The 24,225-nt window shown below is 38.3% G+C and overlaps 1 protein-coding gene and 1 long non-coding RNA gene across 11 annotated transcripts in view; one reads left to right on the forward strand and one right to left on the reverse strand.

Moving 5' to 3' along the window:
• Window positions 1-24,225, forward strand: part of LOC121862189 (solute carrier organic anion transporter family member 74D-like) — a 43,108-nt gene that overhangs the window by 10,328 nt on the left and 8,555 nt on the right. For 9 of the 10 annotated variants that reach the window (XM_042360275.1, XM_042360268.1, XM_042360271.1 and 6 more), the window contains exons 4-14: window positions 917-1,159; window positions 1,761-1,952; window positions 3,402-3,542; window positions 4,034-4,240; window positions 7,021-7,185; window positions 8,782-8,968; window positions 10,123-10,261; window positions 11,908-11,985; window positions 13,372-13,505; window positions 13,895-13,998; window positions 15,228-15,329. In XM_042360275.1, the coding sequence (XP_042216209.1) occupies window positions 917-1,159; window positions 1,761-1,952; window positions 3,402-3,542; window positions 4,034-4,240; window positions 7,021-7,185; window positions 8,782-8,968; window positions 10,123-10,261; window positions 11,908-11,985; window positions 13,372-13,505; window positions 13,895-13,998; window positions 15,228-15,329 (1,692 nt within the window). Of the gene's footprint in view, window positions 1-916; window positions 1,160-1,760; window positions 1,953-3,401; window positions 3,543-4,033; window positions 4,241-7,020; window positions 7,186-8,781; window positions 8,969-10,122; window positions 10,262-11,907; window positions 11,986-13,371; window positions 13,506-13,894; window positions 13,999-15,227; window positions 15,330-16,430; window positions 16,996-24,225 lie in introns of those variants that run through there. The other variant, XM_042360276.1, reaches the window with a different exon arrangement.
• Window positions 2,353-23,683, reverse strand: LOC121862190. Its single transcript, XR_006088188.1, has 3 exons — window positions 23,562-23,683; window positions 18,623-18,653; window positions 2,353-4,110 (listed from the first exon to the last, which is right to left on the reverse strand). It is a non-coding gene; the product is annotated as an uncharacterized LOC121862190 (long non-coding RNA).

Consider the following 24,225-nt stretch of genomic DNA (forward strand, 5'->3'; position numbering starts at 1 on the left):
TCTTCTGTGTGCAAGTCCAGAACTCATGCAGTAAACTTCTGTCTCTCCTGAGAATTTATTTTTATATTATGCAGATGTATAATTGTCAACATTACCCCCCTATGGCCCTATATACATGGGATTGGTTAACCTAATTAACCAGCTCAACCCATTTTTGGTGACCTTAGGAGAAGTTATAATTATATCATTTGACAGATCAGTGTTTGTTAAGCGAATTGTACTTCTGCATCACCAGATTCACAGCCATCCTCTTCTCTTCACTATTTTATATACAGAATGTTTTAGATCAAAACTACATCATCATCAAAAAGATGTTATATTAAACAGCAAAATGTAAGAAATTATTGTGAATATTAGTACAGTACTATTTAAATTTAACGGCGCGATTTTCTTAACAACCGACAGCAAATTAACTACAGAACTATACATTGTAATGGCTAATAATGGTAGACAGTATACTACAGCTGTATGGGTGGAGATTACTGTAGTTATTAGGGTTATACTGCCCTAGGTAGGTGGTGGGGAGGTACTGCCTCTATTGCCCACAATAACACATCAAACAATGGCTCTTAAAAAATAAAAGAAAATAAATAAATAAATAATAGATAAATAACAAAAAATATTTAAATTGTATCCATATACCAAAAAATAACATCTCAGAAGGTGCCGGAATTTTATTGTTTGAATTCTAGGTTCCTTTACAAGTTATCATATGATGTAATAATGTACACATGTATACAACATGAGACATGATATTGTAAACAGTCATTTCTCTGTGTATCCCATCATATAAAGCACTGTAATAAATACAGACACTTTTTTCAAACTTCCTGTCATAGACGGTCATGTAAGTAGGTACCGTACAGTGCTTTCTTTTTTGTACTAGATAGTGTAATGCTACTTCTGTACCCTCCAGGTATACTGCTCAGTGGCAATGACATCTCACAAGTATTGCTTGCCATTTTTCTCGGTTACTATGGAACATTCGGTCACCGTCCACGTTGGCTTGGTGTGGGTGCCCTGTTCACTGCGGCCTCCTGTTTCACCGCTGGCTTACCCCACCTCATCTATGGGACTGGAAAGGATGCCATCGCCGCAGCTGAAGCTGTTACCATCCATAAAAATGTTCCTTTCTTGTCAAATCTGACTAACTTGAAATGTAAGAAAATGGTATAGTTTCTATAAATAGAGGGTGACTGATTGTGAGCAAGATATCTAATAGTTAACCCTCTTGTGGTCTCTTGATGTGAATTGCATTGCTAAGCGCTCCCATGCTGGCCTGACCCTGTCCACTCAGCCATATCTTACACCGAGAACCCCTCCCATATGCAGAAAAGCTGAAACGTGGATAAGCTCTATCCAGCTAGGTTCCTCCCACTAGCCTCGTAGGATGGCAGATGCGTCTCTAGTGGTGCAATTTGCGTCTGGATCGCTCTACCCCAAAGTTTAAGAAAATGGAAAAACCGTTCCTGCTACTGTTGCATCAAAAGACTGTGAGGGGATGAGAGTGCAAACGATGCTACAGTATTTGTGTCGATAGACAAAGAGGAGTGGAGATTTCCGACCATGGCCAGGAGTATCAGAGGGTTAATGATGGATTTGAGTAAACTTGGTGGGTGACCATATCCTCAAAAGATCTCATGCAATTTCAATCAATACTTTGTTTCACTACAGTTCAGAGTCTTAAGACTTTGTTGTTAAGCTATGGGAAATTAGTCCACCTTCATTACCAGTCTTGTAGAACATCATTTTTCTCTCAGCAAAAGAGGAGCTGTGTCTCTCTAAGCCAGAAGATACATGTCAAGGAGGTCAAGGCGGTGCCTACGTTGGCCCCATCATCTTGCTCTTCATCGCTCAGTTCTTTGTGGGCATTGCCATCAGCATCTTCTTCAGCGTTGGCGTCACTTACCTTGATGACAACGTCAACAAGAAGACTTACCCCATCTATTACAGTAAGTGAACATATACAGTACAGTACTACAGGTATATAGTATACTGTATGGCCAAGTAGGTACAGAAGTGTGTACTGTACACCCACTAAAATATTATTCGGCACCCGTGTCATATTGTATCACGCCATAAGAGTGCCGAATAATTTTTTAGTGAGTGTACATGATACAGGTACTTTTGTACACGTACACACACACACACACACACACACATGTATACATGCACGATACATACAAGTACACCCACTAAAAAATTATTCGGCACCCTTACAGCATGATACAGTATGACACGGGTGCCGAATAATTTTTTAGTGGGTGTACATGTACTGTATATGTTCCATTATCCTTTTCACTTGTGTGCTTATTGCTCACACTAATGAGGATGTGTAAATATAAATCAGTGTCACCAATAGTGAAATTTATCTATTTACAGTACAGTATGTATATCAGCAACATGAGAATAGAAAGAGCCAAAATGCTCATTTTTGACACACATATTCACCATGGCAACTTCTACATTTGCTATGCAGTCTAGATAGTATATAATTCATTCTTAATTTATTTTTCATTATCAGAAAGGTCAGATCATTCCTGTTAACAAAAACCTTCAACTATTGTTTACAGATTACATTCCACTAAGGAATTCCCAATTAGAAGATTATTCCTATACTCAATAGATGATTTAACCCAACCTAATTGTCTAATTAGGATGGCAAAAACCACATAAAACATGAAGGATGACACTTTGGATACAAGTAAATCTTCTTAACAAAGTAATTAAAATATATTTGGAACAGTAATCTAGTTTGCAGGTAATTTGTTGAATGAGATCTTGTTGAACATTTTCTTGCCCAAAACCTTTGATCTTTTTTAAGGTATGAGTAGAGGGTAACTTTACCTAGCCAGACTTTATTTTTATCTTCTGGCCCACTTGTCGGCTTTATAATGTAGCCACATGTTGTTATACCACTTCCTCTGTCCTTACTAGGTAAACACTTGTACCAGTAAGGTAAAGTGGCTGCTGGTAAGAACATTATTTTACTAACCAGGTACTGGACAAAGAACTATGTGATTCAGTTTAGACCTTTCTGTGTTTGTTTGACAATGCAAAATATTAAACCAAGTGGTTATGTGGTTCCACAGCATTTTCTCAAAGCTCTCTAATCAAATATAACATCTTTGTCAGTTTGTGTAACATTAGTCACTAATAAAATAAATGGCATAATAACCCAACCACCAAAGCTCTGTAAGCTATTGTGTTGTTTGGGGAAAGAAGCTGATGTCTTTGTCCCCACTGAGTTTGTCCATCATGAGTCCAATGTTAATACTGTACAAGGGGAAACTGCATCACAATGGACAGCACACTACCTCCAAACCACATCATACCTGACAACCTGATCTACCAAATACAGTACAGTACAACAACATTTCTAATTATTTCTTCTCCAACAGCCATGACGATGCTTCTAAGGATCTTAGGGCCAGTCTTCGGGTTCTTCATTGGCGGCAGATGCCTTTCTATCTGGATTGACCTATCCAAGGAACCCAATATTGACAAGGAAGACCCACGATGGCTGGGAGCTTGGTGGCTGGGTAAAACATTACTGGTAGTTTAGTTATCATGGAAGGGATGGATACAAGATTTATTAAAGGGGGGTCAAACAATCTTTCTTCAGACAGTAAAAAATAAAGAGTACAGTATCTGAAGTAGCCATTTCTTGTATAATTTTTTTTATTGTACTTATAGGTTAGTGCAGGGGTGGGCAATTATTTTTGATGGAGGGCCACTTCATGAATGGTGGCACACTTCGCGGGCCACCCACTTAATGTAGATGCAAATGTATTATATTAACACAAAGTAAAGCCTTGTATTTGTAAATACAAATGCAGTGGCGGGCCACAAAAATAATTTGGCGGGCCAAATGTGGCCCGCGGGCCATACTTTGCCCACCCCTGGGTTAGTGTGTACCTAAAGTTCAATGTTATTCTCTAACCAGAATTTGTTTTATGTTCTATAATTAGAATTTATGTTCATATTATGCTCTCTCAACAGGATTAATGTTCATGATGTTTTTTCTGACCAGGATTCGTATTCATTGGGTTTGCTTTAGTCATCACAAGCCTCCCACTGTTCCTCTTTCCTCGCAAGCTGCCAGCAACTCTGAGGAGGGAAGGTAAAAGGATGTTGAGACAAGCTGATAAAGATAAGAAGGAAGGTCGCAATCGAGGAGTGGATTATTTCGTCTCTCTTGCCAAGACCAAGAAGGAGGAAGCCAAACCAACTTTAAAAAGTGAGTGTCTTAAGTAGATCATCTCCAAGACACCACAGTTTTTTCTCAGTTCCTTTTCGAAATTGTAGAGTCTTATGAAGTTTCTCATATACTGTAGGTCCTACAGCATCTTAATAAATAATAATGGTTGCCCCTAGTGTAACAAGGATGGATGGCCCTAGGGCCACCTAGGCGTGAATTTGTTGAAGGAATAGAAGCTGTCACCAACACAACAACCACACCCTAAGTTAACGAGTTGCATCACCCAGTGTCCAGGAATAGTCTGAGAAGACCAGACAACTCACCAACTGCACTGACTAACCATTACCCCGCAACACAATCTGGAAAACGACTAACATCCAGGTCCCCAATTACTGCTGAGTAGACAGAAACAAATGGCGTAAAGAAACTTGCCCATAGTTTCACCCTGCCCAGGGACCGAACCCAGGTCCACTCACTTGCGAGGTGAGCATGCTGACCATTACATCACAGGTCGCCATTACAGCACCTTACACAAAGCCTCACATGCCCAGAAGATCTTCTGAGCTACACAAAGCCTCAAACAGATCTCCCAAATCATACAAAGTTTCCCACAAATACACTTCCGGGTTCCTTCGTGGTGGATGTCGGTAGATCCTTTTTCAAAATTCCACAGAACCTCATTCAGATCTTCCTCCAGAATTCACAGATACAGTACTCACAATTGTCCTCCTCCAGGTAAGTGTTAAGATTCAACATCACAAAATGCAAGACGATGCACCAAGGTCATACCAACAGTAAGGAGGCACATTACATGTCCCAATAGGACGAAGAAACAAAATTAACTGACACCAAATGTTAAAAGAATATATATATATATATGCAAGTAAATCACTGTAGGTGCACGTGATCTAGGTATATGCTGATAACCACAAGGAAAGAAGAAAACACGAAGTTCCCAAGCGCTTTCGTGTAATTCACATCTTCAGGGGTGAGTACAGACTAGAGAGAGTAATACAAATCAAGGTGTATATATACAGAGGAGGGTGAGACCAGGTCCACAATGGTCAGGTATTAGGTAATGACCCTACTAATCTTTAAATAGCACACAACGGTTGGTGGTCAGGTCAGATGGTCAAGTGACCCGGCCTTCTCACCTGATCACAAATCTTCTTAATTACAAAATTGTCCAGCTTGTACATGCCGTTACTCAAATTCATGTTGAATGCTTCGGTATGTTTAATAAGACTAGATTCTATGATGTTCCTACTATCAATTGAATTACATGGTAATATTGAGGAGGCATTATCCCAGTCAATGCAATGCTTGTAATCCCTCAAATGAACAAACAGAGCATTGGATTCCTGGCCTGTCCTAACACTGTATTTGTGTTGTTTAATTCTAGTTGCAAGATCTTTACCTGTCTGGCCTAAGTAAAACATATTACATTCCTTGCAAGGAACTTTATAAATGCAACCAATTGTGTTGTTGGGGGAGTTCTTGATTAACATTTGTTTAACAGTGCATGAGTTTTTAAATGCCACATTGACGTTCCAGGTTTTTAGCTGTGCAGGAATGTGTGAGAAATTTTTGTGAAATGGTAATATTAAGATATTCTTATGGTCATGGGTGGGCTTGGGGTCAGTTCTATAAAAAGTTTTTTTAGTAATGTTTAAGCATTTGTCTATGAAAGATCTAGGGTATTTAAGGTTTGAGCCAATATTATATATATATTTGTATTCCTCATCGATGTTAAAATGACTAAAAAATTGAATATTAAACTTTTAAAATTATTGAATAGTATAAACTTCTTGATATTTACTAAAATAGTAAGGAATTTAAGCCCTAGAATCGATTAATGTATTGGCAGACTGATACTAAAGCTGGTTGCCCGGTCAGTGCAAGCGAAAACATGTTGAGGTCGGTTCGCACCGAAATTTTTTTCGTTAACCGAATTGAAGATCCTTATAGAAGGCAGTTCGTTAATCGAAATTACGTTAACCGAGGTGTTCGTTAAACGACGGGTCACTGTATATATATATATATATATATATATATATATATATATATATATATATATATATATATATATATATATATATATATATATATATATATATATATATATATATATATATATATATATATATATATATATATATATATATATATATATATATATATATATATATATATATATATATATATATATATATATATATATATATATATATATATATATATATATATATATATATATATATATATATATCGCAGACTTCAATATACAAACAATACCTCACTGTTCAGTAATTTAACCTAGGACCTCCATGTGTGAACAGAGAACGTTACTACGGTACCACAAAGGCAACAAAAGTTATCCAAGGTTTTGTTGTATTTCACATAAAGCCAGCTCCTTTGTCTTAATCTTAAAAAACAGGAGCCTCCACTGGGAAAAACCCATGCCAACTATGTGGTTGTAGTAGCATTTTACAGACTCCAGCTAAATAGGAAGACTATAGAAAGGTCATATATAGATAAGTTTACTTATTAATGTAGTTCTTGAGGTAATACATTTTTATTAACAAATAAATCATATTATTATTCAAGAAACTATATGAACCATTTCACTGGCCTAAATATCAATTCACTCAGAATATTTGACCGGTGATCAGTTTATAATGAAACCAGTGATTTCAAGTACTAAACTGTACATGTAATAGCAAATTATTTCTATAGATAATTTTTTCTTCATAAGTTTGTTGTTCATACAATTTTTTTTGAATTTTTAAGAAGAATTTTTTAGACTTTGTCATTTACAGACCTGCTGGTGGCTTTGAAGCGGCTCTTCACCAACAAGATCTGGACTGGTAACCTGTTCAGTGCCACAGTATCACTGCTTGCCGTCTCTGGTTATTGGAGCTTCAAACCTAAATATTTAGAAAACCAGTTCCGTAAAAGTGCTGCCGAGGCTAATTACTACACAGGTACAGTAACTGGTTCTGAGCTTAAATACAATTCCTTTACAGGACCTAAGTGACAGTGAAGACCATCTTAATAACCAGCTCAAACCTAACCATCCTAATGTAGGTTTAGTTGACTTTGGTGATCTTGATTTATCAGTCTCAAATGGGTTTTTTCTTGACCTCATCTTTGGCTTTTCTTTCCATGCATAAAACAAAAATGATGGAAAAGGTCCCATCAAAACAATCAAGAAACTGGTGCAGCAGTGTTGGTTTATAGAGTGAAGTGAGTCTCACCTTTCTTGTTTTGTAAAGTTAGAAATGTTATGTAATAAAATACTGTACTTCTTTGGTTTTTCTCCTACTAGGTCTGCAGTTGATCCCTTCACTATGGGGACAATCAGACTGAAAGCTGGATGTGAATTTAAATATTAAGCCTGCTGGTCTGGTTGACCACTTGTATATGGGGTCCTCTAATCTGCTGAATAAAATCGTCTGGCATTACCCAAATAAAATATTAAAGGTAGGAGGGTAATTTAGGTTTGGTTTGGTTAGGATACAACAACCCTAATCATAACTGTTCTGTTAATAGCACATTCCTGGATACTGTCGATGAGGAAAAAAGCTTGACGTTGTGATAGAGCATTCACTGAAGGTGGCACAACAAGTGGGGGCACCTGTCAAAAAAGCAAATCCAGATTTGGGAATTATAAAACATACCTTTGAATACAAAGATAGGAAAATGCTCATTCAACCGTACAAATGTCAAGTATGTCCCAGTCTGGATTACTGTACACAGGCATGGAAACCCGACCTCCAGAAAGATCTAACATCCCTAGAAAAGGTGCAACACACAGCGACTAAGATGATTCCGGTACTGTACTATGTAGCCTCGATTATCCAAGTAGGCTCAGGGCCATTGAACTAACAACCCTTCAGACAGGACACAAAAGGACAGACCTCAATGAAACATTTAAAATCCTGGAAAAGATGGAAAACGTGAACCATAAACATGAGAGGAAATATCTACAAGCTCACCAAGTTATCGTGCACAATGAACACAGTATAAGGGAATACTATCTCACCAAGCTGTGGAATCAAGAACAGCAAATGGCTTCAAAATAGCCCCTGACAAAATTATCAAGAACAATGGAGGGGTCCTACACAGACCACTGCCCTCTTTCCCTTGGCATAGCTATCTCTAGTGGGTGGCCATTAGGCATATAAGTAAGGTAAAACTGGAATAGTTTAGGTTAAGGATATGTCAGGATAGTTGAGGATAAGGGTAAGTTAGGATAGGTTAGGGATAACTAAGTTCAGATTAGAAGCAGATATGTTTGGGTTAAGGCACTGGTGCAGGATCTGGTATATTTTAGAGACTGTGCATGCCCAGTATTTGCCAACAGTGTGTAACAGAGATGTGACCAACTGCCCAAATCACTAACGAGCTGATCAGTTTCAAAGAGGATTAGATACAAACACGAATACTGTACAATACGATACACTAAATTCTTAGTCAGGAATCATTGAGTACTTTAATAGGGTAATCAGCCTGCTTTTTAATTTTCATGAGAACAAAGTCGATTCATAACTCTCAATATTCTTTCATTAACTTGCCAGGGATGGCCAGTTTGTTTGTGACAGTGGTTGGCGCCATCATCAGTGGATCTGTAATGAGGTGGTTAAGACCCGGACCAAGACTCGTCACTGGATACAATATTTTTATCACTTTCTTCAGCTGTCTGGGCTTTGTATCTCTCATGTTTATTGGCTGCCCAAAACTTGAGGTTATTGGTCCAATGGATGGGTGAGTTTGCTAAATAATTTTTCTATGTTATCCATTGTAACGCACATTATAGAATTTTCATTGAGGTCTTGAGTACTGGTACACAGAGAACTGTGTGCTTACTGGTTCATATGTTTAAACTCCATTCTACTCTTGGTCACATCTTAATGGGAAATCTTCATGGAAGATTTTGCACTTGTCTAACTTCTCAAAGGAAGTTTAGGGAAGATTGTACACCTGAGCACTTTCTCAAGGGAAGTTCACAAGCCAAATAACAACACATCAATGACATATTGCACTAGAATTACAGGGATAGATTTCTTTATAGATAGACTGAAGGAGGAGAAATGGCTCTTTCAGTAAACACACACAAGTCAACTCAGAGTATCAACATATCACAGACAAGTTGATATACAATAGTGATCTTTCCTTAGTTTATCTGGATATAGGAGAATGTTAAATGACCTACTGAAATCCCCTCCCACTTGATACTAACTATAGGAACTGATAAAATCTATTGTGTGCACTCCTAGTTTCTTACTACAAACTTAACTCTGACAAATTACTATGTCAACATGCTGTGGATCATCAAGTAGGTAGTACAATACAGTAGACCCTTGCCAATCACAAGGATTAGGTTCCAAGAAATGGCACGAATTGAAAAGCTGCGGCAACACTCATCCCCTCTTTTAACTTATCTAAAAATAAAACTTTCTTTGTCAAAGTCATCACTGACTTCTGCCTTATACATTTCACGCCACTACCATCACTAACACTGACACTAGGCAGTCTTTTAGGGGCCATTTCACACAAAAACACTCAAGTTTTGAGAGTACAACACGAGATGCTGCGTGGGGTGATTCGTTGTGCTGCGGGAAAAGGATTGAAAGCTAGCCACCATAGCCACCATCTGCTTACTGCTAATTGTCGAAATTGCAAATCACAAACTTGCGAATGGCAAGGGTCTACTGTACTACGATCTATGTAAATAATGCCAGAGACTTGCAGTTTTGTTTTGTCAAAAACCATGATGTAGCCATAATGGTTAAAAGGTGTTGTTAAGATACATTACTTCCCTGATAACCAATCTGTATGTCTTAGCTGTCATAGTTGCCAGAAAAAGACATAAAAGGTAACATCTTATTGAAGAGATCAATTTGGTATGTATCCCATAGGTCAGTGGTTCCCCCTTGCTCAGCAGACTGTGGGTGTAGTGACAAGTTTACCCCTGTGTGTGCCCAGGACAAGATCACTCTCTTCTACTCCCCCTGTTATGCCGGCTGTTCTCAAGAGGACCTCACTGCTAAGCCCATTGTGAGTAATTGTGAACATATGGCAGAGTTAAATTAATGAGTACCCGGTAAGTGTACTTAGCAAAATATGGTTATCTACTACAGGGTACTTGTTTTTAATATACAGTAGAAGGGAATAAAAGGGAGCAGATGATGGCCCATAGCCACAATCTTGACCCAAACAGAGAACAGTAATATCCCAGTTCATCTCTCAAGCAAACAAGGGACATTTATGGAGGGCAATTAGACTTCAGAGAATTTGGCAGTTGACAGATTTTGCCCTCATGAGTAAGGAGAATTTCAAATACAAAAATGACAATTATTTCAATACAGTCATCAGATTCAGTGGTGAATAGATATCTCATATTCTCTCACAGAGCAGAAAAAGGACTCTCTCAGCTGTTGCTCGCCCAAACACTCGGCTTATTTGACAATTTCGCTAAAAGTAAATCTAGTTGAAGCTTTAAACATCACTCACAATGGAATCTTGAATGTTCCAGTTATAAGTAGGTACAGTACTGTATATATATCTTATGGTTACACATATGCATTCACTCATAATTTTAAATTTACAAACATCAACATGGTATTTCTTGTGGAAAATTCAAGAAACACATTATAGTTATACATATACCCGTACATGTTTTATGGACTATGGAATGTAATATGAATCATCTGAAATTCAGTTAACTAACATGTTTGATTGTGATCAGTAACCAGCACCTGTGATAACCTATCCTAACTTCCACCCTCCCCCTATAATCTGGTTTCAGTGGCTTAAGACATGTCATGTGAGGTCAAAACTACTGTCACCTTACATCTACAGCCTCTCAGCTTAGTAGGTCCTTTGAGATGTTGACAACTTTATACTGACAGCCTAGAGGCAGACAAATACAATGTTATTCCTTAATACGTATCATGAATATATAAGATATACGGCAATCATGATGACAATCAAATTTTTTTCTAAAAATGATCTTGCATGATGTAATAAGAACAACATTTTGATATGAATTTTAGCTTCATGAATGTCAATAACTATATACAGCTGCATGATAATTTTAAATACCTGTTATACAAGTGATGCACTGCAATATTGAAGCACAGTTACAATTACAGTACTGTACAGTACTGTATGTGTAAAGTAACTTTCAGAGATTATTAGCTAATTGTAGAAATTCTGGGAATGTGACATTTTCAGAGTAGACATAATGGGAGTAGACAGAAAGAATGTACAGTAGGTGAGATGAGAATTTGGCAATAGGTCAAATGGGAGTGGACAAAGTGGGCATAAACCCAAAGAACACTTACAGGTCATGTGAGTGCATAAGTCACAGGAGTTTTGTGTCATGTATTCCAGATAGGCTGATAGAGGATAGATAGAACTTCACCTGTGGGCTGGATATTTATAAGCCAGACAGGTTTTTACAACAAAGTGATGGGGATATAATTAGGCTTATAGAACTAGTACTGTACAGCCTCACAGTGGATATCAACTACACACTGCTTCCTCAATGGGAATGTGGGACCAGTGGACAGGAAACCTATTGTGATAACCACTATGCCTTAGAAGTATTGAAGAAGGTAAAGAGCAGAAACCAGCTAGGAAGATTGATACCATAGACCTGCTGGTAGGCAAAGCACTATCAACGAATGTCTACTTTTCAGGAATACAGCAGCTGTCGGTGTATTGCCAACTCATCCACACCATTCCATTATGGCAACTTCTCCACACCAATACCAAAGGTTTGTCTACTACTAATGTTGGTGCCTTTCCTTAGGTTGGTTTAAGGTGGCAATTTCTTCTTCCTCTTTATATTAATGTTCTTTTGTCATACAACTCAGGCACTTTTATGTCCCACCACAGCACATGGAAGATGATCATTTGGTGTTCATCTATTTCTCATATACAGTACAGTACGTACAGTACACTGTACATTTTTCCCGTAACTTTAGAAAGTTTCAACAAATCAAAAGAAATTTGATAGAGAGCTTCATGTCAGAGCCATAAAGGCTGAGTTTAGAAATCAGTGTTTTCCATAAGTGTTTTTCCCTGATAGTCATTACCACAACTAGAGGTGGCCATGATGAGGGAGGGAGGCAGATGGACTGTGTAGGATCCCTCTATTGTTCTTGATAACTTTGTCCAGGCCAATTTTAACCCCTTCACTATGGGATGCCACTTTTAATATCTTATTTGGGGAATACCCTGTATCATATTATTTTATTCATTACTGAGAGACCTTTCATACCCAAGAGGTTAAAAAGCCCAATACTGTTCTTGGTTCCACAACTTCAGCTGATACACTGTTCTACTTTTTTTTTACTTTTATCCTCTTCGTCATTGGTCTACCAAACTCTGTGTCAAGAAGCAGAGATAACATACAGTAAACCCTTGATAGCTCGGCATTTGATAAATCGGCATGGATATGGTCTCGGAATGTATTAGAGTATAACTCTGGAAATGCCGAGATATATAAAATTATCGGGGAAAATCTCGGCATATCTGGCCATCTGCATCACCTACCATCCCACTGTGTCACCTACCATACCTCTGTGTCACCTACCTTGCGTCTGTCACCTACTATGTCTCATTCTTTGTCAGCAGTGCTGGTAAGTGTTACTTTTTTTACATTTAGTAATTACATGTACGGTACACTATCAGTATATGGGTCGATAATTTTTTATTATTGTATTTTTATAGGAGGGGGGAAATGCCTCGATAAGTCGGAATTGGAGATAACTCGGCAAGGCCAGAGCCCCATATGTGCCGAGTTATCGAGGGCTTACTGAATACAGAATTATGGTTCCAGAACTTCTTGTTACTCTTAAAAATTTTGGTATGGACAAACATCACCTTCCACCTTGTAAGGTGGATCAAGGGAAACAAAAACCCTCAAAGAAAAATGGAGAAATTATATGGGAGAGAACTGTAAGTTAAGTTGTGACCACGCTAAGTACTGTATTATGTACTGTACTTATTCATATCTTCAACTTACACACACACACACACATTACTGTATACAGTATTACACATACTGAATTGTTAACACTATGTCAGTAATAATCACAATGCTTCATATCAGTTCACTGTACAGTACATACATACTTACTCTGGATAATGAATTCTAGCATGATTGGGGCACTGCCACTAGAGGATATTGCCCAGAGCCATGTAATGGGTTCTTCTACTACTTCCTGGTGGAGATCATCATCAAGACAGTGACTTCCACCAGTCGTATTGGTAACAGTATCGTCCTCCTCAGGTCAGTGTGTAGTACTGTGTACCTCAGAGAGTTGTTTGTTTACTGGGCTTCAGTGATTGCTGTGTTGGAGCAGTATGATGATAAACTTTGTTTCATTACTTGTTTGGATATTCCTGTACCTATAATGCCATGATACAGTACAGTATATAGTACAGTACAGATGTATTGCCAATCTGTGGAAGTCATGTATTGTCAAATAGCAACTGCCTTAAAATAGTTTTGGTTTTATTACTTTACTCGTTAATGGTATTTTAATAAAGTATATCATTTTTCCTGCGACTTTGTTTCCTAGTGAATAGTGTAACCTTTATCCCGTGGGATACCAATAACAGTAATAACACTGTATAATCGAAGCTCTGTAATCAAATATGTCATCTTGTTGTACCCAGGGCAGTGTCACAGGAGGACAAAGGACTTTCACTGGGTACTGTAACAGTATTCATCAGCTTGTTTGCCTTCATCCCAGCTCCCATCATCATGGGAGCCATTATTGGTAAGTAATGAGATAAAATGGACTGTTTTCAGTGGTGGGATTATGGTTTTCCATGAGAGGGGTGAGGGTGCTAACACACTACATATGAACTTGTACCCCCATGACAATTCTGGGTCTCTATCCTTGATCATTTATTAAGAATCTGCCTGAACATTGTATTTGCATTGTACCTGGGATCAATTCTATAATCTGGACTTTTTTTATTGTCTGCACATTTCCAGGTTCTAAGGTGTCCAAATACTGTTGTCAATAACATACTGGAAGAGAGATAAACAAGTAGGTACATCACAGACTCATCTGTCCAAGTACTGTACAGTATTTGGAGAAAACATTGACAGACATGGAACCATGTGTTAAGAGTGTATTTATTAGGTACTTGCAGTTCAGTACATGTACAGCCCCCCCAAGTTCACAGATTTTTACTTCACAGTTCTCGGTTATTCGCGGATGACACCCTGGATATACACAAGAATGTCTGTGGATAGTTTTAAAGTTGCCGGCATTTCTGCGGCTGGGACAGGGAGCCATTCGTTCTAGAGACAGTAATTTCCTTTACCTGTATTGCAAATATGTACTGCATGTGTGTGTGTGTAGACACACACACACACACACACACACACACACACACACACGCAAAACACATACAATTAAATAATAATTGGAAAATCCTCTCACAAATAATCAGAAACAAATTTATTAAAGATGTGACAGTCTACCCTCAAGTCCATTCTCTATTACAGTACTTTATAAACAGAGCATGGACTTGAGGGTAGACAGTCACATTTTTAATAAATTTGTTTGATTATTTGTGAGAGGATTTTCCAATTATTATTTGTTTGTATGTGTTTTGCGTGAGTGTGTGTGTGTGTCTACACACACACACACCCACACACATATATACAATACTACAGGTAAAAGAAATAATTGTCCAAGGGGCAAACACATAAAGGGAATATACATTTCTTTGTACACAAGTAAAAATGTAACCCCCCCCCCCCATTCCACAAATGTTATTCGCAGATTTGGCGATTTGCGGCCATTTTGAGAACCTAACCCCCACGAATTTGGGGGCCCCCTGTACTTGAAATTAGTGTTAGGAAATCAAAGTCAGATATTCATCCTAGGTGAAATGTGCCATTGATTAACAAAAAATAAATTTGGACAATACTCAGAGTTTATGATTATTATTATTCAGGAAATTTGTTGTAATGTATTTTTTTGACCATCAGACTCAGCCTGTATAGTGTGGGATAAGACATGTGGTCATTCAGGTAACTGCTGGCTCTACGACTCTGACAAGTTCAGGAAAATACTTCATCTTGTCCCTTCAGGTAAGACTCACCTTGTCTCTCACCATACTGTTCTCCATTCCTCAATTCCAGACTTGATAAAGTAATGTTATTAAGGGAGCTACAAGGTTGTGTGCTGTGATGGTTGTCAGATTGGTGTAAGGCTTTAACAGATGGTTATAGTTTCCCAATTCCTAAGTGGTGTGTTTCACTGATGGCTAACAAGTCCTGTTCGGCCCATACACGTGTGAGAAGGGTGTTATCCAGTGTGACCCTCGCTACCAAACATCACAGGTTTCCTCCTGTACTAACACTGGATAAACCAACAACTAGTAAGCTGATCAGTGGGGGGAAAAAGAGAGAGAGAGAGAAACCAAGCACATAGGAGAGGCAGTACAACTGTACTGTACAAGCAAGGCCCCACTGGAGTGTGAGAAAGTGCATTTGTTGACAGTACTGTACTGTATCACATATTACTTTTGACTCCCTGTTAATGTTATAACTCTATCTACTCTATACAATTAACATTAATACATATTTATACACATACAAATTTTATGACACAATTTAAAACAAGTCAAACATCCTTCAGCAAATACAGTATACAGGTAGTTAGTGAGTTAATTTATTGACAAAACTACATTACTGCATTGTACTGAAGTACAATATTTACAAAAACATAAGGAAGAATATACATATTGTAGTTTCATATTTTGTCCAAATAAAATTGCTGAACATTAAAAAACCTAACTTCATGTGACTAAAATTGAAGTTTGCAAAAAAGTAAAAGTTCACAAAAATTTGTAATTGGAATGTACAAACACATTTCTTTTGTTTTATTTTTTTCTAGCTTATTCAAACAGTACTGGACCAGTGGTATGCCTTCTGGTTGTGTTAATAATTTAATCATTCATAAATTGCAGTGCCTGGTTCCTGTTATTTACAGTAGATTTAAGAAAAGTTTTTCTTTTAGCAAAACCTTTGGCAGGAAGTGAATCATTGAAAACTCTAAATATTTTTTTTTTTACCTTTATACCAAAGACAATTGATATAACAAATAATTGACTTTCTCTTTATGTTGCTGTTACTTATAACATATGGTATCAGAAATCAATAAAGGCATTTATTCTCTGTGTTCTTTAGTGCTAATACTGATCTCTGTGTTGGGAGACATCGTGGTGTTCCGCTACAGTCATCAGCTGGACCTGTATGGGCTGAAGGATGATGATGTGGAGATGGACAAGATGCCAGCTAATACAGACGAGTCTAAACCAGAGGAATCTAAACCATTAAACTCAGGTCAGGATCATGACTGCAAAGTTTAGCCAGAGAAGTTGACTGGGAGAAAAGTAGGTTCCATCACAAGAGGGAAATTCGTCATCATCAAATTGTGGTAAAGAACAGCAGGAGAAAGTGGCATGTTGCTTTCGGTTATGTATTGTAGTTATACAAACAATTTATCTTAGACATTCCAGTGCTTATAGTGGATGGCATGTTTCACCAGTTGTTAGGATCTGTCGCTAAAAGCTGTAACTATTTCCCAGACTCATCACTGAAAACATTTGGACTTGCTCTTTACCCTGTTGTACAGTCACTCAAAAAAACATTTTTAAAAAATTGTGTTGAGAAAATCTGACACCACAGACAAAGATTTCTGACAGCTCTACCATGACAACAGGAGTCACTGTTCATTCTGAAATTCATCGACCCCCCAAAAAGTAAAAATAGTGTTTTGAGTGACTACATCTTTGACTTGTCTGTGAGGAGTTAATTCTAAAAATGTTTTTTATACGAAGAAAAAATAACGCAGTCGTAACAGACATGACTGACCACCCAAGCAGCCAATGAACCGATCAGTGGCGAAGAGGACTAAAATTTTGGAACAGGGTCGCAATATTGATAATATATATCTGGATTTTGATTAGTGACCCCAGAATGGGCAGTACCTGTATAGTGTATCCCATGAAAGGCTGAGATTTAAACTGGAAGGGTAAGGGATTCAGGGAAGTGTCCTAGCATGGATCAGAGACTTTCTTCATGATTGCAAGCAGTGTGTGCAAAGATTATTGGCACAAAATCATCATATGTACCTGTGACAAGCAAGTTACCACAGGGCAGTGTACTGGGACCATTGCTGTTTCATAAATGATATGACAGAAGCTATACACTCCTCCTGACAAATGTTTGTAGATGGTGTAAAGTTATTCAGGACTGGGAAGAGCTACAGAAAGATCTCTGTCAGCTTCAAGCGTGGTCGAAGAAATGGCTGTTAAGATTTAATGTCATGCAGTATAAGAGGATGCACCTAGGTCGTACCAACAGTAAGGAGGCATATCACATGTCCCAACGGGATGAAGAAACAGCATTAACAGACCAAATACAAAAAGGACCTGGGTGTGTACAGGTATGTTGACAACGAACTGGGGTTCTCGGGTCATTGTGAAAAGAAGGTGAATCAAGTAACAAAGCTAGTAAGTCTTAAAGAAGGTCATTCAGATATCGAGACAGTCAGTCCCTCGTAACAGTCTTCAAAAGTGATGCGTTTACCCATCTGGAGCACTGTCACCCCATCTGGTCCCCAAGATATGTTAGAGACTAGTTAGTTGATTGAAAATGTCTAAAGGAGGGCCACCAGACTGGTGCCTGCACTACTACACCACAGTTATCCAGAGAGATTAGAATGCCGGAAACTGCCTAGCTTATACTATAGATGGGCAAGGGGAGACCTAATTGAAATTTATAAACATCTCAGAGGACACTACTCGGACGCCCGCCCAACACTGGATCACAGCTCAAGGTTGAAGAAGCCACAAGTCCAGAAAACTGTGAGGGCAATTTGTTTCGGAATGAGAGCTGTGAACTCTAGGAACAACCTGCCAGATAGTGTTGTGACGGCACTGAGTGTGGGCTCTTCAAGACCAGACTTGACCAATACTGATGCAAGTACAGATACATTCTGCAGCCAGTACATGCCCACAGTATGTAACAAGCGACGTGACCAACCGCCCAAGTAGCTAACGAGCCGATCAGTGGCAAAAGAGGATAAAAGTAAAAGTAAAAATTTCTGGCAGCCAGTCACTCAGGTTTTTTTAACTGTCAATCCTAGAGCTGAATGATAAGACAAAGTGTAAACTGGCTGATAGTGACAGCTGTAATATTGTGGTGGTGAAAAACACAACAGTGCTCACATATACAGTAAACCAGAGGTGTTTAAGCACAATCTATCATATCCTCTAGGACTAAAAGTTACCTGGTAATTGACATGTAATATAGTACAGTACTGTACTCACATAATACAAATATGAAAAATACTCAAACTAATGATGTTAACTTACCAGGTGTTGTGTGCCACAGCATATGAGGATCCTGAAAGAATATTGGTTAATTAAGTAAAATGAATTTGTAGTATAAAATTATTTGAAGAGACAATTAATAACACACTAGAATTTCCCAACCAATACAAGTTTGCATTGCATAATATATACAATACTTTAGAACCCATTTAAATATTTAATATACTGTATAAGGATTTGAAAAGGAAATGAAAACAGTAACTGGACCAACATGAATTTTTACAACATGGATAGCTGAGTCAACACTACAGTATATCTGCTGATATTGTGTTTAGTGTACTGTACTGTACTGTACTGTAGCTTTGTTTTGCTGGGTTTATAAATCTTGTACAGTAATACTCTACAGTACTCGACAGTGTGATATGAGATTACTGAATTGTAAATCATCTATGTACGTATTTTGATTTTAAACAGCCAAGTACAAGTTTATTTTCTCTGTATGTATAATTGTATATACATAATTAATTTATGTAATTTTTTATTAAATGCAGTTGATCTACATTCTTTCAGTAACCTCCCATTTGTTATATGAAATTTATAGTACAGTACAAGTACTGTAACTTTTTCTGATAGGTGTTATGAAGGAAAAGTAGATACAATTCTTGCCTCTGTTCAAAGAGAAACTGGCAGTGTAGAGCTAAATAAAGAAGTGAGGGAACACATTTTGAAAATGTTATTCAGTAGTGGGTGGGTCAAGGGTGAGCACAACGAGCCCATACAGCTGGAGGTCTTGGGGGCTCTGTAAGCCCCTAGAAATTTTTGGGAAATCTGACCAATTCAGGGATATTTTGAGGCCACATGCACTTGTTATTAGGATATATTCCAAGGCTGAAGATGCAGTATTTTCAGTGTCATTACATTAAATATATAACATCCAGTATGATCAATAAAAATAGCTAACAACTGGAATGATTAACTAAAAAAAAAAATTAACAACTGGTACACCGTGGTGACTGTTTCACCAGATGTAGGCTGTTCAATAGGCTAACACCTCTTACACTACACACATCTGCACATGGATGGAGTAGGCAACACAAGTGGGTTTGTATTGTAATTAGATGGTGAATGTTTAGATCAGAGGTTTGTTCCCAGCCTGTTTCAACTCTTTTATAAACTGGCATTTTTGTGGGCAACAAATCATAAACTGTACTATACCTGTAAGTGCATAATCATACCTCAGTTGAAGCTAAAAGAAAAGAAAGTTAATAATTCTTTCTCATATTTCTTCTAGGGGAGGCAATTAAAATTTAATTTAGTTAGAAATTTGTAAGTTCGGATATATTTGAAAAGGTATGGGAACAACGTTCTCATGCATTTCCACAGCAATAAACCTCTGGAAACTGTGCACCCCCAGTCTACCCATCTATTAATGGGTACCTAACTTTACATTTAAAGAAATGCAGATAGTCAGTTGCAGTGCCAGCCATGCTGCCTCAATGTGTATCAAAGACAAAGTACCCTGTATACAGTACAGTACTGTACCTGCACTCTATTGACACTGTCCTCAATGGCCCATCAGTCATATGGGACTCACTTTCATTTCTGGTTTGAAATTTATACAATGTATGGACTATGATAAAGTTTTCTTTTTACCAATATTTTGTTGACTATTGTACAATACTACTATATTTAGTCTATGAGTCATGTACATAGATGACAAGGTATTATTATGTGAAGTTAGAGCATAATTAATATAGTATAAGGAGTGCGGCAGTTGAGTGGATACGGCACTCTCTTCCTATTCCAAGGGTCGGTGGTTTGATCCCCGGGTACTCCCAGTTCACCCAACTGTAAATGGGTACCTAAGTTTACAACTTGGGGAAGTGAATGTGGTCAAGAGCAGTACACTATTAGTTATGTTGCCTCCTTGTGTACCGAAGGCTTAATATACAGTGTGCTGTATCCACATTGTCCCATAACAGGCAGTCATGCCAAAGGGACCCACTTTTACTTTTAGTATCGTATCACTACAGGTCCACCACCGATTTTCTGGCACCCTTGGTTCCAAAGCCTTGCCGGATTATCCATTTTGCCGGACCAACCGAGGTTAGATAATAATAATTCAACAATACACCGCTGACTCACTAATTATACACCTCCTGTGTCTCTAAAGCGCCTGAGGCTTGAAGATGGTAGTTATGTAGATTCTGACTAGGATAAAGCTGAGGCATTGAACAGCTTCTTTTCCTCGGTGTTCACGAGAGAGGATGCGATTAACCTTCCTGCGTTTGAGGACAGACGGTTCGACACAGCACTGACCCACATTGTGTTCACAGAAGAGGGTATTAGAAATAAAATGTCAAAGCTAAAGGTCCATAAGAGTCCCGGCCCTGGCATGGTGCATCCTAGAGTACTAAAAGAGTTGAGCAATGAGCTTGCCGAGCCCCTGAAGATCCTGTTTTGTAAATGCCTGGATGAACAAAAGGTCCCCAGTGAATGGAAAGTGGCTTATGTGAGTCCTATCTTCAAGAAGGGCGATTGTCACTCCCTGAACAACTATAGACTGGTGAGCCTGACCAGCATAATATGTAAAATACTTGAGAGTATTATCAAAGATGCCGCGATGGAACATCTACTCTGTACTACAAAACAACCTTGTAAAGGATTGCCAACACGGTTTTATGCCAGGGCGCTCCGGCTTAACACAATTGCTCACGGTATTGGATTTTTGGAGCCATATTCTGGAACGTGGTGGTAATATCGACAATATTTACCTAGATTTTGCCAAGGCTTTCGACAGTGTAACCTACGAAAGGCTGAAAATCAAACTGGAAGGGTACGGAATTCGGGGAAATGTTCTTGTGGGGATAGAAGACTTTCTACATGACTGCAAGCAGTGTGTGGTGATTAATGGCACGAAATCATCATCCATACCTGTCACAAGTGGGGTACAGGGCAGTGTATTGAGCCCGCTGTTGTTTGTTTGTTTCATAAATGACATGCCTGACGTTGTACACTCCTCCATACAAATGTTTGCCGATGATGCGAAGTTATTTCGGGAAATCAAGAACCAAGGGGACTGTGAAGAGCTGCAGAAGGACCTCTGTGGGCTCCAAGAATGGTCGAAGAAATGGCTGCTGAGATTCAATGTCACGAAGTGTAAGAGGCTGCACCTGGGGCGAACCAATGTTAAGGAGGCATATCATGTGTCCCAACGGGATGAAGAAACTGCATTAATTAAGACAATGTGAAAAGGACCTAGGTGTGTATACTGTATTGACAACGAGCTGAAGCTCTCAAGCCAGTGCAAGAAGAAGGTGAATCAGGCAACTAAATTATAAGGTCTTGTAAGAAGGTCGTTCAGATATCTAGACAGTCCGTCCCTAGTAACGATCTTCAAGAGTGAGGTGTTTCCCAGTCTGGTCCCCGAGATATGCTAGGGACTGTCAGTTGATTGAAAACGTCCAAAGGAGGGCCACCAGACTGGCATATTAAATCGAAAGAAAATATATGTTGAAATTTTACGTTTTTGTGGATGTGAGAAGCTGCTCAAACCGCACAACTTGTAAACAAAAATGCCGTGCAAGATGATGTAGTGCTGCTAGTGCGGGCCTAGGGGCATAAATATCTACCAAACGAAGCATTTTCCAATAAATTAATATCATATCTGAACTCAGCAATGCAAATATAATAAGAAAAGATCTATCAAAACAAATTAGGCTGCAATGGGTATCTTGTCAATATTAACCTAAAATGTTAACTGAATGCTTGTCTGGATTGTGCATGCTCAACATTAAAATTACGCTGCTAATGTTCTAAGCAAGTCACCAACCTAACAGACAGGTAACATTGGCAATCCCTAGATTTGCAGGACAATGATATCAAAGTAGTTATTTTCGTTAGTTTTAATGCTTACAGTTATCCATATGATAACTATTGATTAATAATTTGATGATAACACTGATGTTAAGGTATTATTTTACTTTAGGATATAGTGCACCCCAAAGTTATAAACTACTGAAACATTTAGATCTCCCTATTCTAACCATTTTGAACCCCATTTATACAATTCGGAAATGGAAAATAGTGACACAATTGAATTTAATTGATTTTACGTACTTTTCGGTCTTTGTCCGCGAGGCAATGTTATCGGTGCAATATTGTCTGACATAATCCAGTCTTGACCATGATGTATCGATATCACCCCGCGATTTTTTTTTTCAACCAATCGCATTTGATTTTTTTTCAAAGGAAGCAGCCTGGGCACAGATTTGAATTCCATTAACCGTTGACAATGGCAGTGGTTGAGGTTGGGTGTCAATTGTGCTCCGACGATTATTTTAGGTTTATTGATGAGTTTTACGAGAAAGACGATCATTCGATCCAATTCTTACGTAATCACAGTGTTCTCCCTACGTCTGTTGAGTGCCTGCACTGTAAATTGATTTGTAAATATATAAAGGACAAGAACCAGTGGTTCTGTAATCGTTCAAGGAGGAGTGCTGCACCTGTGTCTCTCGAAAAAGGGTCCAACGAGGAGGAGGTCGATGAGATATCCACTACTTCACTTCTAACTAAGGTATTGTACTTTTGGACAAGGCTCGCCCCAAAGTTTTAAAGTACCGAAACATTTAGGTTAGGTTAGGTTAGTTTAAGCTAGGCTTACCGAGGGTCCGGGGACAGAGCCCCTTGCTAGGGGTTAGGTTAGGTTAGATGACCCGTTTTCGTTTTCTCCCCCACCCAAAAAAAAAAACGATTTACCAGGCTCTCCCTCATTATTGTTGGGGGGAGCAGTGGTGTGGAAGGGGGGGGGTTGGGGGGCAAAAACTATAAATTTCCGACACAAATATAAGGTCAGATTCGCTTAAAACACCAAAATACAGTGGAAAAACGTTTTGGTCAACCCCTACGGACTCATGTCCTAAAATAAAAATTTACCGATCTTACATACACCATTATATCATGGATGCATATACTGTACCTGTTTTAAATAAACTGATATGTCAGGTCTTGTGTTGGTTTCTTGCACCCCCAGCGCCCATGACAACTTGTAGTTTGTTTGTCTTCAGATCAGAGACTGCAGCAACTTAAAGTTAAATGGGTTGTGAATGCAACACTTATAAAAACAAATGTACTAAATAAAACCATTATCATTGTAAGAATCAGGCAATATCATTATTAATCAATGCCATGCAACTCAAAATTTAATTCAGAGGAAAATAACTAGTAACAATATTTAATACAGTAACAAAGAATTGGGTTACACGCCGTCCATCACAACGCTCAAACTCGCTGCTGGTTAATGTTAATTATTACTTTAAATGGATATAACGAAGTGGATTAAATTGGATACCCGAACCCCTCGTGAGAAGGATGGTAAGACTCAAGGTTCCTATCAAGTAGAGTATATAGCCTTAGTTCCTATGTTAATTTTGTGCAGTATGATACATGTTTATTTCTAACGCACTGTTGGCAAGTACAGGGCATGCGTGTATCTAGAATTTTTTTGGCAATGATTTCTGGAGTATGTGTGTGTGTAATAAAGACATTTTAGTCTGTCTAGAATTATTGAACTAACTTTGAACGTCTGAAGTGACCTTTAAATATGTACAATGAGTCCCACCATAAATGCCACACACACAGGC

Source organism: Homarus americanus, unplaced genomic scaffold, assembly GCF_018991925.1.
Source record: "Homarus americanus isolate GMGI-L3 unplaced genomic scaffold, GMGI_Hamer_2.0 scaffold25013, whole genome shotgun sequence".
Classification (NCBI taxonomy): domain Eukaryota; kingdom Metazoa; phylum Arthropoda; class Malacostraca; order Decapoda; family Nephropidae; genus Homarus; species Homarus americanus.